Source organism: Ailuropoda melanoleuca, chromosome X, assembly GCF_002007445.2.
Source record: "Ailuropoda melanoleuca isolate Jingjing chromosome X, ASM200744v2, whole genome shotgun sequence".
NCBI classification, from domain to species: Eukaryota; Metazoa; Chordata; class Mammalia; order Carnivora; family Ursidae; genus Ailuropoda; species Ailuropoda melanoleuca.
The window spans coordinates 16396628-16412164 of record NC_048238.1 but is presented as its reverse complement, the minus strand read 5'-3'; the positions used below and the strand labels follow the sequence as shown (position 1 = coordinate 16412164).

At 43.0% G+C, this 15537-nt stretch overlaps 1 protein-coding gene across 8 annotated transcripts in view; it reads left to right on the top strand.

Annotated features, from left to right (window-relative positions):
- MAP7D2 (MAP7 domain containing 2) overlaps positions 1-11240 on the top strand; it is a 115175-nt gene extending 103935 nt beyond the window's left edge. For 6 of the 8 annotated variants that reach the window (XM_034649450.1, XM_034649446.1, XM_034649445.1 and 3 more), the window contains 7 exons: positions 124-349; positions 1230-1334; positions 2333-2389; positions 2837-2915; positions 3648-3834; positions 6562-6834; positions 9711-11240. In XM_034649450.1, the coding sequence (XP_034505341.1) occupies positions 124-349; positions 1230-1334; positions 2333-2389; positions 2837-2915; positions 3648-3834; positions 6562-6811 (904 nt within the window). In that variant the 3' untranslated portion in view covers positions 6812-6834; positions 9711-11240. The remainder of the gene's footprint in view (positions 1-123; positions 350-1229; positions 1335-2332; positions 2390-2836; positions 2916-3647; positions 3835-6561; positions 6835-9710) is intronic. The other 2 variants (XM_034649444.1, XM_034649449.1) reach the window with 2 other exon arrangements.
- The last annotated feature ends 4297 nt before the right edge of the window (positions 11241-15537 follow it).

Genomic DNA, 15537 nt, shown 5'->3' with positions numbered 1-15537 from the left:
TAATTCAAGTGCACATGTCTGTGACTATGTTGTACCTTATGCTCTCCTGCCAGCACACAGTTCTTTGGCAGTTTGCCTTTTGAGAATGTCATCATCTCTTAACAACAGTTATATTCTCAAAAGGCTGGAGAGAGAGGAATTGAAAAGAAAGGCAGAGGAGGAAAGACTTCACCTAGAAGAGGAAGCCCATAAGCAGGAAGAGGAAAAGAAGCGGCAGGAAGAGGAAGAAAAGAGAAAGGCAGAAGAGGAGGCTAAGAGAAAGGCCAAGGAGGAGCTGTTATTAAAAGAAGAGCAAGAAAAGGAAAAACAAGAAAAAGAAAAGCAAGAAAAAGCCATTATTGAAAAGCAGGTACTGTATGAGTCTTCATATGGACTCTCCTTAAGGGCTTTAGTTAATATTGGGTAAAATGAGTTAAATTTTAATGACTCGTAATATTTACTTGAAATTTTTTCTTTAACTGGGCTGGTTATTAAGTATGAGTTACTTTGGGCAAACAAATAAAGTTTGTAATGTTTGCTGTATGTCAGTTCACATTCCCCAAACAGTAGACCCAAGGATGAGAATTTGGGTGCCAGTAGTTTATTTGGGATAAGATCCCAGGAAGCTGGTAGGGAAGTGAGAGGAAAGCCCATATAAGCGAACTGATGAGTAGCTTACTGTGGACCACTGGGAGCTAGTCCCTTTGGCATTCTTTAAGAGACTGTGCAATATTCCTTAGAATTGTCCCTCTGAGGGGTGAGGAAACTGGATTATTTATCTGTCAACTCCTGCCTCTCATGGTTTTAGGTCATTCCTTAGGGAGTTAAGTTTCTGAAACTCCTGGGGTACCTGGGTGGCTCATTTGGTTGAGAATCCAGCTCTTGGTTTTGGCTCTAGTTGTCGTCTTGGGGTTGTGGGATCAAGGCCCACATCTGGCTCCATACTCAGTTTCTGAAACTCCTGGCCGCATGCACATGACTAGAGACTGCCCTCAGACACAGAAAGACCTTGGCAGGCAGTATGGGAACTATCTGCAGGTAATTTGCATGGTGGACTGAGATATGAGTGAGGCCTGGTCACGTCTACTGTGTCATAGAGCAGGCTGTGTAAATCCACACTGAATATTGAAACAACATTCCCTTTGAGGTAGATGATAAGGTGGAAGGACATGGGCATATCCCAAGGAATCCCACTACACTGTTTTCTCAGCTTAGTAGAGTCTGTGCCTTGGTTTTCCTGTTTCTGTCAGAAGGAAGCAGCAGAAGCAAAGGCCCAGGAGGCAGCTAAACAGATGCGTCTAGAAAGAGAACAGATCATGCTGCAGATTGAGCAGGAGCGACTGGAGAGGAAGAAGGTAAGAGCTAAGGATCGGGAGGAGTTAGGGTGAGGCAAGAACAGGAAATGAATCCAGTTCTGTTCTGTAGTTCTTGGGTAGAGTGATCTTAAAATTTAATTAGGTCAAGTTTGTTGGTAGTGCTGTTCAAATCTTCTGTATCTCCATTGGTTTTCTGTCATCTTGTTTTATTAGTAACAGAGAAGAGTGTTGAAAGCTTCGTGATTATGAATTTATCCATTTCTCTTTCCAGTTCTATCAACTTTTGTATGTTTCGAAGCTCTGCTGTTAAGTGAATACATATTTCATATTATTTCATTTTCCTGTTGAATTGACCCCTTTATTGCTAATATATCTTTATCTCCAGTAATAATTGTCGTAAAGTCCTCTTTGTCAGCCTTTTTATGGTTAGTGTCTACATGGTAAATATTTTTCCATCCTTTTACTTTGAACCTATGTGTGTCCTTATTAGTATGTCTCTTGTAAGCAGCATATAGTTAGGACTTGTTATTTTAATCCAGTTTCAGTCTTTGTCTTTTCATAGGAGTGTCCCATCCATTTACATTTCATGTAATTAGGGATAAAGTTAGGTTTAAGGAGGCTTATAAAGCTCCATTCCCAAGGTGTCCTAGATCCAGCCCAGTCTTTGTACTACTTTAGGCCTGAGGGCTAGGAGACCAATTTCAGGCCTCCCCTCCTGACCTGCACCTCAGCTTCACTTTCTCTAGGGTGGTCCTCTAGAATGGCAGGTGGTGATTTGTTAATTTTTAGGTAACCTACAGAGAGGAACGAAAAAGATGGGATCAAAACTGTTGATTTTAGGTATTAGTTCACTTCTCAAGCATTTGACCTTGTTTATAGGGCAGAGGTGTATATTTGGAAAACCTTTCTGTACTCATTATCCTGTGCTGATGTTTCTCTTTTATAAGTTTTCTGACATATGAAATTGCATATAGACCCAGCTGCTTTTATGTGTATTTGGTATTGTAGTCCTCTTACCTGGTTCTTTTGGTTTCCAGAGAATTGATGAAATCATGAAGAGAACGAGGAAGAGCGATGTGTCTCCAGAAGTGAAGGTAGGTGTTCAGAGCGCCATTTTAATAGTTTACAGACTGAGGAGAAAAGAGTGGCACAGTATATTCAGTGGAATTGCTGGTCTTGAAGAGGAACAGCCAGAAAAATTGAACTCTTCCTACTTTGTTCCTGGCTAGATTAAGGAGGCTCTAGGTACCTGTAAGGAAAGAGAAGTCTAAGAGAAGAGTTTCAGAGACAGGGTGGTAATGAAAGATTTCCTCCAAGAAGTGGGGGTAGGGATGCAGAGAGAGGCACAGTAGTCCCTGAATAAAACAGAAAATACTGACATATTAATAAGGGAAACACAGCTGATTTGTAATAAGCTCAAAAGTTTCCAAGAATTACTATGGAACAGGCAGATGGCTCAGCACAGTTCCAAATACCCTTTGATGCTTTTCAGAAGCACTAGTCTTTCTGTGTAAAGTCACCCTTCCCTGTATGTGTTTCAGAAAGAAGACCCAAAGGTGGAGCTTCAGTCTGCTGTGTGTGTGGAAAAAAAGACAAAACCAGTTGTCCCAAACAAAATAGGTGAGTGCGAGAACTGGTTCTCGAGTTCTTCCTTTCAGCAGGTATGCACTCATAGCATGTCCTGCAGAGCACAAGCACCCAGGGGTCTTAAAAGTGTTATTGCTAGGAGACTGTGTAGTCTCCCTTCTGGTGGAGTCTCCATCTCCACCACAGGCCTGTCAGGTCCATTCAAAAAGCAGTACTCGAATAGTGCCAGCACAGAAAGCTGGCCACCTGCTGGCCCATGCCACTTTCCAGGGAGCTTAACAGCTGGTCAGTTTCTATTCAGAACCAACTCTGCTATGCTACGGTGGTTTTTCCTGTCTTCCAGACTTCCGGGCAGTCTGGCTCTTCTCCCTCAAGTATATTTAAAACTCCTTAGATGTGAATATATTATGGCAACCAAAGTCAGAAGGGTGTGTCCATCTCAGAGGCACTCCACATCTCTCCTTTGCCTTGGGGCTCAAGAATACAGAGCCTGGGGACCTGCACAGTATAAGACACCAAGCCTCCTGGGTGGGTCTGGAGCCCTGCACAGACACTGATGATGTCATTAGTCTTCTTTTCCCTGTGTGAAACTGATGACACAGGGTTTTTGTTGTTGTTGTTGTTTGTTTGTTTGTTTTTTTCAAAAGGTGTTGCACTGTTGGCAAGGCAGAGGATTAAATTAATTGCCTCAATATATATTTCCTCTGTTATTTCATTGTTCTGGATATTTTATGGTTAACAGAATGACTTTGTGTTCTCAATCAGAAATAAATGGATTAAACACCTGCCAGGAAGTTAATGGCGTGGGGCGTACTGCCCCAGAAACTTTCCCCCAAGACATTTTCTCTAACGGGCTTAAACCAGTTGGGGGACTTGTTCATCTGGACACCCTTGATGGGAAATCAAACAGTCTGGATGACTCAACTGAAGAAGTTCAGTCTATGGATGTAAGGTAGGTTGATTTATTTTGCATGTGAGCCTCATCTCTTCTCCAAACACCTCCACTGCCTTTTCATTGATTTTTTTAGTCTTTTATACACCTGAATCAACTAAAATAGGTTCCATTGGCATTCAGAGAGCTATCAGTGGTTTATTAGTGTCTTAGGTAGGGTTCCTTAGAAGTGGAGCCTGGGAGGGGCGCCTGGGTGGTTCAGTGGATTGAGCATCCAACTCTTGGTTTCAACTCAGGTTGTGATCTCATGGGTCATGGGATTGAGCCCCATGTCCAGCTCTGCATTCAGCAGGGAGTCTGCTTGAAGGTTCTCGCCCTCTGCCCCTCCCCCTCCTTGTGTACAAACTCTCTCTCTCTCTCAAACAAATAAATATTAAAAAAAGAAGTAGAGCCTGGGACAGGTATTCTAAGGCATGGGATTTATAGTTCAAGAGTTCTCTGGAGCAAGTGAAGGGTGGAAAGCAGGATGGGACAGGGGAAGTCACTAAGCAAGGATTATTTCGGCAGGTCCTACGGGAGCTCTGGAGGATGAATTTCTACCAGAGAGTGGTCTGATTAAGGTTGGCAGCCTTTGTGCCACTGTATCCATCAGTCATTGAGTGTGGTCACCCAAGATGGGGGATGCAGGTATAACTTCCGTGGGCATAGGGCTCCTGTCAGCCAAAGGTGGTCATTCAGAGATAGAGGGTGGCAGCTATGAGTTATTAGCAGCCTGCTCTCTCTGCAGCTGGGAAACGGGTGCACCTACAGCCAAAGGGGACCTGAGTGGAACACCAACAGGACTCACTGTGTCCAGTGTCTTATGTTAAATAAACTTGTCATTGGGGACTTGATAAGGAATCTAATTTGCTTTCAGATACTAACATCTTAAGGAATTCTTAAACTAGTATGTTTGTAGATGATATTACCTGGCAAATTAATTCCAATCAAAAGGAGAATTCAGGGGCGCCTGGGTGGCTCAGTCGTTAAGCATCTGCCTTCGGCTCAGGGCATGGGATCGAGCCCCACATTGGGCTCCCTGCTCTGCTGGGAGCCTGCTTCTTCCTCTCCCACTCCCCCTGCTTGTGTTCCCTCTCTCGCTGGCTGTGGTTGGGGCAGTTGAGTGGGGGCAGCTGTCTGAGTCAGAAGATAGTGACAGCATTTTGCAAAAGTTCTGTCAGACCTCCATCTGGCCAGAACTTACCCTTTTCTCCTTGGCTGTGAATTTTCAGCTTTGTCTGGACAGGAGGGTCTTTCGTAGGGCACAGTGATTGTAAATATCCCAGCTTGTGCTCCCTGGCCTTGAGCCGAATATGTAAAAACCCAGGGTCCAGCACCCCGTCACCAGTAGAGCAAATTCTGCAGAGACAGCCATTGCCTCCATCGTCCATCTCCTCAGCCCCCAGGGCAAAACTGCTGAGGCATCTTAAACATTAGTGCAACATTTCTGCCCCCACCCTATGTTGAGCCTACCTCTGCTTATTCTTTATGTCTCTGGGAGTGGGGTATGGGATAAGACACAGCATCCACCAGGGTTCAGGAAAGCGAAGGGCTTTGTGTGTGCTCCGAGTTCTCCTGTGGTCACCTCTGCATTTAGAGAGAGATGACTCCTGGAGGTTGCACCCAAGCTTGCGGCGTTTTCTCCTCCTCACGCTCTGACCAGCTGTTTAAACCCAGGGAAAGGAGGCAAGGTGAGGTGGAGATGGGGTGGGTGTTTCTGCTGATGGGGCAGTTTTCCTAGGCTACAGCCACCAGAAGTGGTGTTACATCTTCTACTGCCCCTTAACTAGGCTGAGTATGAGGGAGATGGATTTTCTGAGTTTCTTCAGTTCAACTGGTTTTTGCAGATTCTTCTCTCAGATCTTATCAAGGAAGAAAAGAATAGTCAAACCTTGCAGCAGCCTTACTCTGGCTGTTAAGAAAGACTCCAAGTGACAGGACCTCACATACCAGCCCAGCACTCATCTGAGCTAGGCCTGTGGTTGACACAGCTGTGAAACTCCTTCTTCCATCTCCAGGTTGAAGAGAGAGCGAGCCAGGCGTGCTGGGCAGGAGCTGGATAAGTCAGGGTGCAGTGGGACCTCACTTTAGAGCGGGAACATGGGAGAGATTTGCTCTGCAGGGGACTAGGTGAATGGTGGGGTCCATGTTAACGATGGCTCCCACCGAAACCGAGCACTTGCTGCTGGTGGCTCCACACAGACTTCCTCGGTACGATCATATCACGCTCACGGGAGCCCTGGTAGGAAGAAATGATTGTTCACCCCATTGTACAGCAGAGGAAACTGAGGCCAGGGGAGAAAAAAACAGCTCATCCACAGTGACACTGCTAGAGAAAAGCAGCACTAGGAGCCCCAGTGCTGATTAGGGCCCTTCCTCAGCTCAGTTTTAACTTCTAGCATTTGCTTTCTATTTGGTTTCCCCATTTTGAAAGTTTTCAAAGTGGTTGGCTTCTCTGCAGTGCTGGTGCCTTTGGCTTTATTTTCTTTCTTTCTGTGGACAGTGTGAGCTTGGCCTTCACAGCCCTGTGCAGTCCACTTCCCTTGTTCTCCTCCATGGGGGCCTTGTGTCTATCAGTGTCTCAGAGTTGTACTAACTTGTATTTTGTGTAGTATGTTTCACACCAGCTCTGGCTCTAAATCCATCTTCTCTAGAAAAGTAATATAACCAAATATTGGAAATAGAATTAGTTTTTGCCTCTTTCTCTCTCTCTACCTCTCTCCTTCTCTCCCCCTCCCCACATTCCAGTCCTGTTTCAAAGGAAGAGCTTATCTCCATCCCAGAATTTTCACCAGTAAGTGAAATGATTCCTGGGGTGTCTCTGGACCAAAATGGAACTGGTAATGCCCGAGCACTTCAGGATCTCCTAGATTTCACTGGCCCCCCCATGTACCCCAAGCGATCCAGTGAAAATCTCAGCCTGGATGACTGTAACAAAAACCTGATTGAAGGATTTAACAGTCCTGGCCAAGAAAATACTCTGAACACCTTCTGTTGACAAATACATCTCTTTAATGAAAGGTACAGTACAGTCTTTTGATTATAGTCTAAATTTATACCTCTCCAACTGGGGTTTGCGAAGGTGGGATAAACATCTCTCAGTCTCTTGGATGGTCAGTTTTAGGAATACGGGTATCACCAGTTTTTCAAAAGTTCCATGCTATGCCAAATGTAGTTTACGAAACACCTACATTACTTCCTGTTTATATTAACTGAAAGTAATAAAAAAGAGGATTCTCGCTTTTACAAAAAAAAAAAAAGCAAAATGTGAAAATAGTATTCAGCGTTCATCTTGCAGCCAGCTTTTATAGAGGCAGTGTGCACCCTGAGCAGTGAGAGTGGCTCCGCCAAGCTCCTTCCTGAGAACTGCACTCAGCATTCAGCTGCCATAGCTTTGCACTGTCTGTGAGCATCTGTCTTTTATCTCCATTTATTTTGCACATCCATTGGCAAGATGTGTTCTAAAGTATCAGAAAAGCCTAAGAGGTTATTTTTGGAGTCTGGAAGTGCTCAAAAAATTTTTCATCTAAAAGTGGTAATTGCTTCTTCACCTTATGCCATTACAAAAGGTTTCATAGGAACGTTCTTTGAGATGGGGGGGACCTCTATATAGTATATACTGCAACACACACAATAATTGAGATGGATTTCAAGTAAATCCTTTGTATGAGAGCCTTCGTTGCCACACCTCACCATACCCACCCCTGCTGTTTGGGGTTTGTGGATGGGTGTGTGTGTTGAGAAGCACTGCTAAAAGTTTGACCAGCCATCTGTCTGGAGTAGCACAATTTTTAGAGGCAAAGCGAGAAATGCTGTAATAGTGGTGCAAGGTGGTATTAATAAAATGAAATTCTCCCTTAGTTTTACTCAGTGACATCCCACATTCTATCTACAATCATTTATATACAGTGAGGAGCATTGAGCCAAACAATTTGCTGTTCTATTGACCCATTCTGGAATCTTTTAAAGCAAACATTTTTTCTTGGATTACACCTGAGGGAGTGGGGGAATGGAGAACTGAAATTTGCGTCCTGAAGCTTTCGTTCCCCACCTTTGGCCTTTTTTCTTGCCAAAATGGGTTATAAACACTCTGCATTTGTGTGACTTGGTTATATATACCTCACATTGGATTTACTTCAGTTTGGGGCTTATTTGTTTTTGATGACAAAAACATAATTAGAATCTATTATGAAATCCTTTCATAACTTAATTCCAATTGTCCTCCCACTTTAGATTCTTCGAAACATTTTTGTATTCTCAGCACACTCTCACTTTCTTTTTTAAAAGTTTTATTTAATTTAGGGGCGCCTGGGTGGCACAGCGGTTAAGTGTCTGCCTTTGGCTCAGGGCGTGATCCCGGGGTTGTGGGATCGAGCCCCACATCAGGCTCTTCCACTATGAGCCTGCTTCTTCCTCTTCCACTCCCCCTGCTTGTGTTCCCTCTCTCGCTGGCTGTCTCTATCTCTGTCAAATAAATAAATAAAATCTTTAAAAAAAAGTTTTATTTAATTTAAATTCAATTAATTAACATATAGTGTATTGTTAGTTTCAGAGGTAGAGTTCAGTAATTCATCATTTGCATATAATACCCAGTGCCCTCCTTAATGCCCATCACCCAGTTACCCCATCCCCTCACCCACCTCCCTTCCAGCAACCCTCAGTTCGTTTCCTAGAGTTAAGTGTCTCTTACCCTCCACTCCTATAACAGAACTTCAATGACTGATATTATATAGTCCAACCTTTCTGTTTCTCAAATGAAGAAACGTGGGGTGCCTGGCTGGCTCAGTCAGTAGAGCATGCAGCTCTTGATCATGGAGTTGTGAGTTCAAGCCCCATGTTGGGCATAGAGCCTACTAAAAAGAATATTAAAGTCTATTTTGGGGCGCCTGGTTGGGTTAGTTGGAGGAGCATGTGACTCTTGATCTCAGGGAGTTTGAGCCCCTTGTTGGGTACAGAGATTACTTAAGTCATATCAAATGAGGAAACAGGTTGGGGAGACCACACGACCAAGGCCAGTGTATTTTGTATACATCTTTCTGTGCTCAGCTTTTGGCTGTAGACAGTGCATCTCTTCTCTTGATTCTAGGGAAAGAAGTTGTGGCCCTTTCACACATGAAAGGGAATGCATGGCAGGTAATTTTTAGAATAAACCATGTCCCTAGAGAGTATTATGCTAAGTGAAATAAGTCAGCAAGAGAAAGACAAATACCGTATGACTTCATTCATATGTGGAATTTAATAAACAAAACAAACGAGCAAAAGGGAACAAAAAAAAAGGCAAACCAAGAAATAGACTCTTAACTCTAGAGAACAGACTGCTGGTTACAGAAGGGAGGTGGGTAGGGGGTTGGGTGATGAGGATGAAGGAAGGCACTTGTCGTGATGTGCGCTGGCTGATGTACAGAAGTGTTGAATCACTATAGCGTACACATGAAACTAACAGTACACTGTATGTTAAGTAACTGAATTAAAATAAAAAAAAACAAAAAGAATGGGATAGAAAAAAACATAAATAAGCATGTGTTTTCTTAGTTGTTTGTTTTGACTGCATTTGGCTTCTTAGAATTAGTCCTCTTCTGAAATCTTAAAATGTGTTGGAGGGTTTTTGTTGTCACAATGGCTGGGGGCAGCACTGCCATTTGGAAAGCAGAGTTCGGGACATTAAGCATCCTGCAGGTGTTAGGACAGTCCCACCCAAACAGAATGTGGCCACCTAATAGCATAGTCCTACCCAAAATGCTGTAGCACCTCAGTTGAAAGATACTATATGAGCCAAGGAAAATACAATTACAAGAAGGTAGGAAGTCCCACACAGTGTGATCATTTTAGTGAGAAAGAATAGGTACAACGTGGTCTCTTCATTCATCTTACCTGGTTTTGTTTTTGAATTGACACAGGTGGTGGTTGGAGAACCCATGAAGCTGCTGGTAGTCAAATCCGAGCTGCCGGTCCTCTGAAGAAGCTTCTGTTGTCCTATATAACTGGATTCCAAATTATTAGATCAAAATGTAACTGCATATTCCTAGTTAGTGTGTCGAACACTGGCCAATCTTGGTAGAAACATTAAAACGTTGGCCTTGTTAGGCTTTAGCGAAGTTTCATGTTACAGTTCTATTTATGAGCTTCAGCTGCTGATACAGTGCTTCCAGTACTACTTTATTATCTTAGTGATCCTCTCAATAACCCAGGTGATTCTGTGTTGGAAATTCACCTTATAGCTGTTCTTATTCCCAAAGTTGGAGTACATAGACATGTAGATGTCTTTTCCTGTAAATATTCTAGACATTAACCCAGACTCTACTTAAACATATATACTGAACTTGGGCTGCCTATCTCCTTGTCTGTGTTTAGAAGAAATTCCAGAGGGTTTTCCCCCTTCTCTGGGGTTTCTTTGTTGGAAGTTACTCTATCAAGAAGCTTTTTGTATTATTAAGCTTAGCCACCTGTAAAATGTGTTGCCCCACATTACTCCTTGGGGACCTAACAGAATATGTCTGGTTGATTAAGGAAACAAGGAGTGCAGAATAATTTCTGTTCACTTACGCACTTTCTTATAGACGTGGGCACCTCAGTCTAGCAAGGATCTTGTCATTGTTGCACCTTAAAAAAATCTCCAAGCCATCAAGTGGCTTTTGGGCCGAAGGAAGTTTGAGTGAATTGTGTGTCTCATGCACAGGTGGTTGGTTTTCATGTTTTTGCTATCGCTTTTCTCTTGGATCTTGGGACCCTTTTAGTTTGCTCCTGTGTTTGCCCAACTCTGATGAAGACTGGCACAAATGAAAATGATAGTGTTCTGGAACAAGGGGGCCCTGAACTGGACCCAATATATCACTTTAATAAACTTCAACATGAAAACATCTGAACGGGGGACAAATGACATGAGAATGTATACTCCACATGTTTCATGCCATATAATAATGTGTTTTCTTAATTTTAATTTTGTGGTGAAATGTGACTTTCAGATTAAAAAATCTGACGACTTTTGGAACTTTTTTTTTGAGTTGTATGGTAAAGCGTTTGAAAAAGATCCATAATTTTGACTGAGGTTTGCAACCAGGAGATAAAAAGAAGTCTCAATAGTAATCTTGTTCATGTGCTTTTAAAACCAGCTACAGTTTAAGGCTTTATTAGTTATGAAAACTGTGTATGTTTGTGTATGTGTATATATTAAATAAAATACATGCCTCCAGTAATGCAGTGCCATTGATCTTGATGAATATCAGGGGAAAATCCCTTTCATGACAAGCACACAGAAAATGACAGCATGGTCTGACTTTCAAAAAATGATTCACCATCTTTCTTACAGCTTTATTTTGCTAAATGTTTGTTTTGTTGTGATCCGTTGTACCTCACAGCACCATTGTGACCATGGTGATGCCTCATTTGCATCATCTGTACGTTGTGTTTAACGTGAAATACATTTTCATCGAAGAGTCTGATGGCTTGCTAGTGTTTTGTTTGTTTCTGTAGGCTCAGTGAAGAAATGTTCTGAAACCAAGTCACATCTTTTAAAACCTATGTGGAGAAAAACCAAAAATCCTGTGTTGGTGTCCTTTCCCTGTCAAACTCATTAAAATTTCTCTGTTGGCAGTTCCAAGTGCAGCCAACTGTGGAAATAAGCTTAAGTGATGAGCTGTCCCCAGGACATGATGAACTTCTAGGTACAGTAAAGTTGCTGTACTTTCATACCACTGATGTGAGGCAATTCTAGCTAACTAAGATGTGGTTATCCTTAATGTAATCCACAAAAACATTCCACATAACAATCTGGCATTTAAACAAAATTATAATGGGTATGGTGACCCTTATTTTCCAGTAAGCTAAAACCCAGACCAGCTTTTTTTTTTTTTTTAATCTGATTCACGAATTGTCTACAGCCTGGGAGACAATACCAGCCAAGACCAAGAGCCAGGAGGGCAGAACTGGAGTGGGAATGTTGAAACTGTCATGATAACTTTTCTGGGCTGCTATCTCTGAAGCCGGGGATCCAGTCAATGCAGCCCTCCTCAGCTCTGCTGACAAAGCCTCTGTTGAGTGCACAGGAGTGGACATCCTCTTTCCCTATGCTGGTCTTTGAAAGTAGCATTACAAGTAGCTTCTGTCGTCTTGAGCCCTGGCCATAAGGTCGCAGTGGTGGCCAGTCACTCCTAAGAGCAATTTTTATTTTGTGAACATCCTAAAATTTTCTTAGTATGTACAGGTGTTCTATTAGTCAAATGCTTTGTTAACTAAATTTGGAAAGCAAATGTAAGGAACTGTTTTGTTTCTAGAGGTACACTGTGGCACATTACCCATTACTTTGGGGGCACAACGCAGAGTGACCTCCATCCCTGCTCTTCAGTATTGTTCAAGAAACACAATTATGTGAGAAAGTAGAGTGAGAATGCTTAGGAACAGAAAAGAGAAGCCTTTACAGGTAGTGCTTGGGGGCAGGGCAGACCCAAAGAGAAACAAGTGAAAGACTCTTACAGTATTTTCACAGGTGAGCCAACTACTAAAGAAAAATCAGTAGTTTTCTTACCCATTAACAATTAATAGGAAGTTGATGCCAAGAAAACCCAGAAAATTCCTGGAAATAACAAACTATATCTAAAACTTGATTGAAGGATATTAGATGTGAATGGGAGGACGTGTCATGTCCCCAGGTGGGAAAACCTGTGTGTGTGAAGGAGACTCATAGTAGGAACACTCACTTTTGTGCAGTATTTATAAATTAAATCAAGTCCCAGTCAATGGAATTTCTTTTTTCACAACTTGTAAATATAATTATACAGTACATGTAAGAAAGTAAACACAAAGCTAAGAAACTTTAAAAAATGAGCTTTTAAAAAGGGAGCATTTCCCCCGAACAGCTGAATATTGTGATAAAACTTCCATAACTAAAACAGTGTAGTCTGATAAATAGAATTTGGAACCTAAAATAGACATCAATGACATTCCCAAGAGACATAAGAATATAATGTATGATGGGGCAGGAGTGGAGAGAGAGCATTTCGCTTCCTGTGGAGAGAGAGCATTTGGCTTAACGTCTCTTGAGGGTCAACTGAGTTTAGTATCTCTGATGGGATGGGAATGAGGGCCCAGAAGTCAATGAGGAAATTATAAAGACAGGAGCAGGGTCCAAGGTGTGGGTACCAGTTTTGGTTCAAGGTTTAATTCAGAGGAAAATTTAAGCACAAGGCTTGGCACAAGCCACTAAAGATCTTGAACTGATGCCCCGCCATGATCTCAGGAGGTGAGAAGCAGTGGCCTCTCCTTGCCATGGTTTAAGCTTCTTCTGCAGGAGTGAACCTGAAGAGCAGTACGTTCTCAGTTCCTGCTGTATGTGAGGTGGTCCTAAGACTTCTCCAGGTTATGAGGTTGGTAGGAGAGGATTACTTCCTTGAGGACACAGTGCTGGAACTTGACAGACTGGGGTAGCCTCCAGGGCCCCAGCTTTGGTACCCCCAGGGGAGTTGACAGGTTCTTCTGCCCCTGAGCAGCAGAAGTGCTTTTGCTAGAGCAGGTGCTTACAGCTGAGAAGGGCTAGGACCCCCACGGGGAATCTTCGTTCTGAGTGTGCTTTAAAAAAAAAAAACTATTGAGATATCATTCACATGTTATAAAAAATATCCTCCCTTTGTACAACTCCATCTTTGATTCATTCACAAAATTGTGCTGCCATCACTACTATCTAATTTTCATTTGAGTGTGCTTTTGCGAGCATGTCTTATCCATCCATCCACTCAAAGCAGCAGAGCGGGCTGTATTATTAGTTCACGTCCCCATTGTACCTAGAAGCAAGAACATGGGATTTGAAAGTAGTATTCCCTGAACCAATCACTTCCCCATCTTCCTGTCCCAACAAGCCAAATTAATGTGGTGTTTAGGTAACCTGATTTATGTGAGCTGTTTTGTGTTGTTTCACATTCTCTGTGCATAAATATTGGATCGACTGCCAAACACGGGCTCAGATACCCAGTATGGTCCTTCTAAGTCGATGAGAAACATGGAGTGGGTGAAACTGAATTAAAATGCTTTCAAAATTCTGAACCCTTGAAAACGTGCCTTTAACACTGACCATCAGATCTATGGGGCATGGAGTGGCTTTACTTGCTCTTGTTTTCGGGACAGATGGCCCATGTTAACCAGGAGGGAAATAGTTTTCTTTTTCGACCCTAGGATCCATGTCAGGGTCCAAGACAGTGCGCACTCCACACACGGTGCAAAGAAATCACCCTTGCTGCAGCCCAGAGTCTGTCACCTTGCAAAGGGCAGAGGGAGCCGATAGGCTTCAGATGTGACACCTAGAGAATTCACTCCCACCCCTCCCTTCAGCTATGCAGTAAATAAGAGAGAAGCTTCTGTGAAGAAGTTAGGATAGGCCAAAGTTTAATCCTTCCAGTTGGCTCTGAGGGATGGTTGATGTTAGGGAAAAAGTCTGAAGTGACCAGCCTTCTGGACTTCCAAGATAGTATTAAGGCAGTCTTTCCCCATGTCCCCTTATCTTAGGAAATGCAAAATATGAGGAATAGAGTTCCAAGAAATTGAACCTTTGTGTAAAATAACTTCTTTTTCAAATTACAGCCAGCAGCCCTCTGTGGTATCTGTCTTTTTTTTTTTTTAAAGATTTTATTTATTTATTCGACAGAGATAGAGACAGCCAGCGAGAGAGGGAACACAAGCAGGGGAAGTGGGAGAGGAAAAAGCAGGCTCCTAGCAGAGGAGCCTGACGTGGGGCTCGATCCCATAATGCCGGGATCACGCCCTGAGCCGAAGGCAGACGCTTAACCGCTGTGCCACCCAGGCGCCCCGGTATCTGTCTTTTAATTACATTTTCCTAGCAGTGTGTGTATGCTCATCTTGAAATGACCAGAAAGTTGTCAACAAAGAAGTGATAGCTAAGAAGCAGCTAGGTCAGGCACAGTAGACTTGTGGAGAGCTTGTTGGAATGAATGTGGTCCCCAGGGTGGGATGCAAAGATTGTTTTAGAACAAACAGAATCTTACTGGTGCCACCATAAGGAAAGGATAAATTTCATTTGCTTAATGGACCTGACCTTCGGAGGGCTTCTCAGGGGACACTCTTGTGCAGTGACGGCCCTGATGGCTGGTATGGGGTGTTCAGTGTTCACTGATGGTAAGAAATTATCAAGAACATGGAAATAAGGCCAAAAGATAACTGCATGCCCTTTCAAAGACCTGCTAAAGTGTGGTCTCAGCACAGCAGCCCGAGGGCCGCTGAGTCTCAGGGGATGCAGCTTTGTATGACTGGCCATGTGCTTGGACTAGGACCCGGGCTCTGGAGTTATTCACTTGTAGACAGAAAGTTGCAGATGACTTTCATCTTACAGAAAAGCTAACTAAAGGTTATGTCTCTGTGTTCCTGCAGGCCACTGAACAATTTTGTACCTAACTTTGTGATCTCATCCCAGCATTTGTTTCCCCACTGAACATATGTCCTGTGGTGATGTGTGTATACCTACATCCACGTGCCCAACAAGCAATCCCCATATCCTCCCCCGATCCAGTTCTGTCATCCTGCTCCTTAACAAATTCAACATATTTTTGACCCATGCTCATGTATATTTGCATCACAATTCTGCTTGTAATCTTTAGGAAGTTGTACTTTGATGATGAGAAAGCAAGCCTTAAGTCGTCGGCAGGTTTGGAAAATTTTAAGCAGCTGCTATAATGGCCTTAATGGTTTACATTAAATGCTGATGTGGAGGATGTCATGATGCAC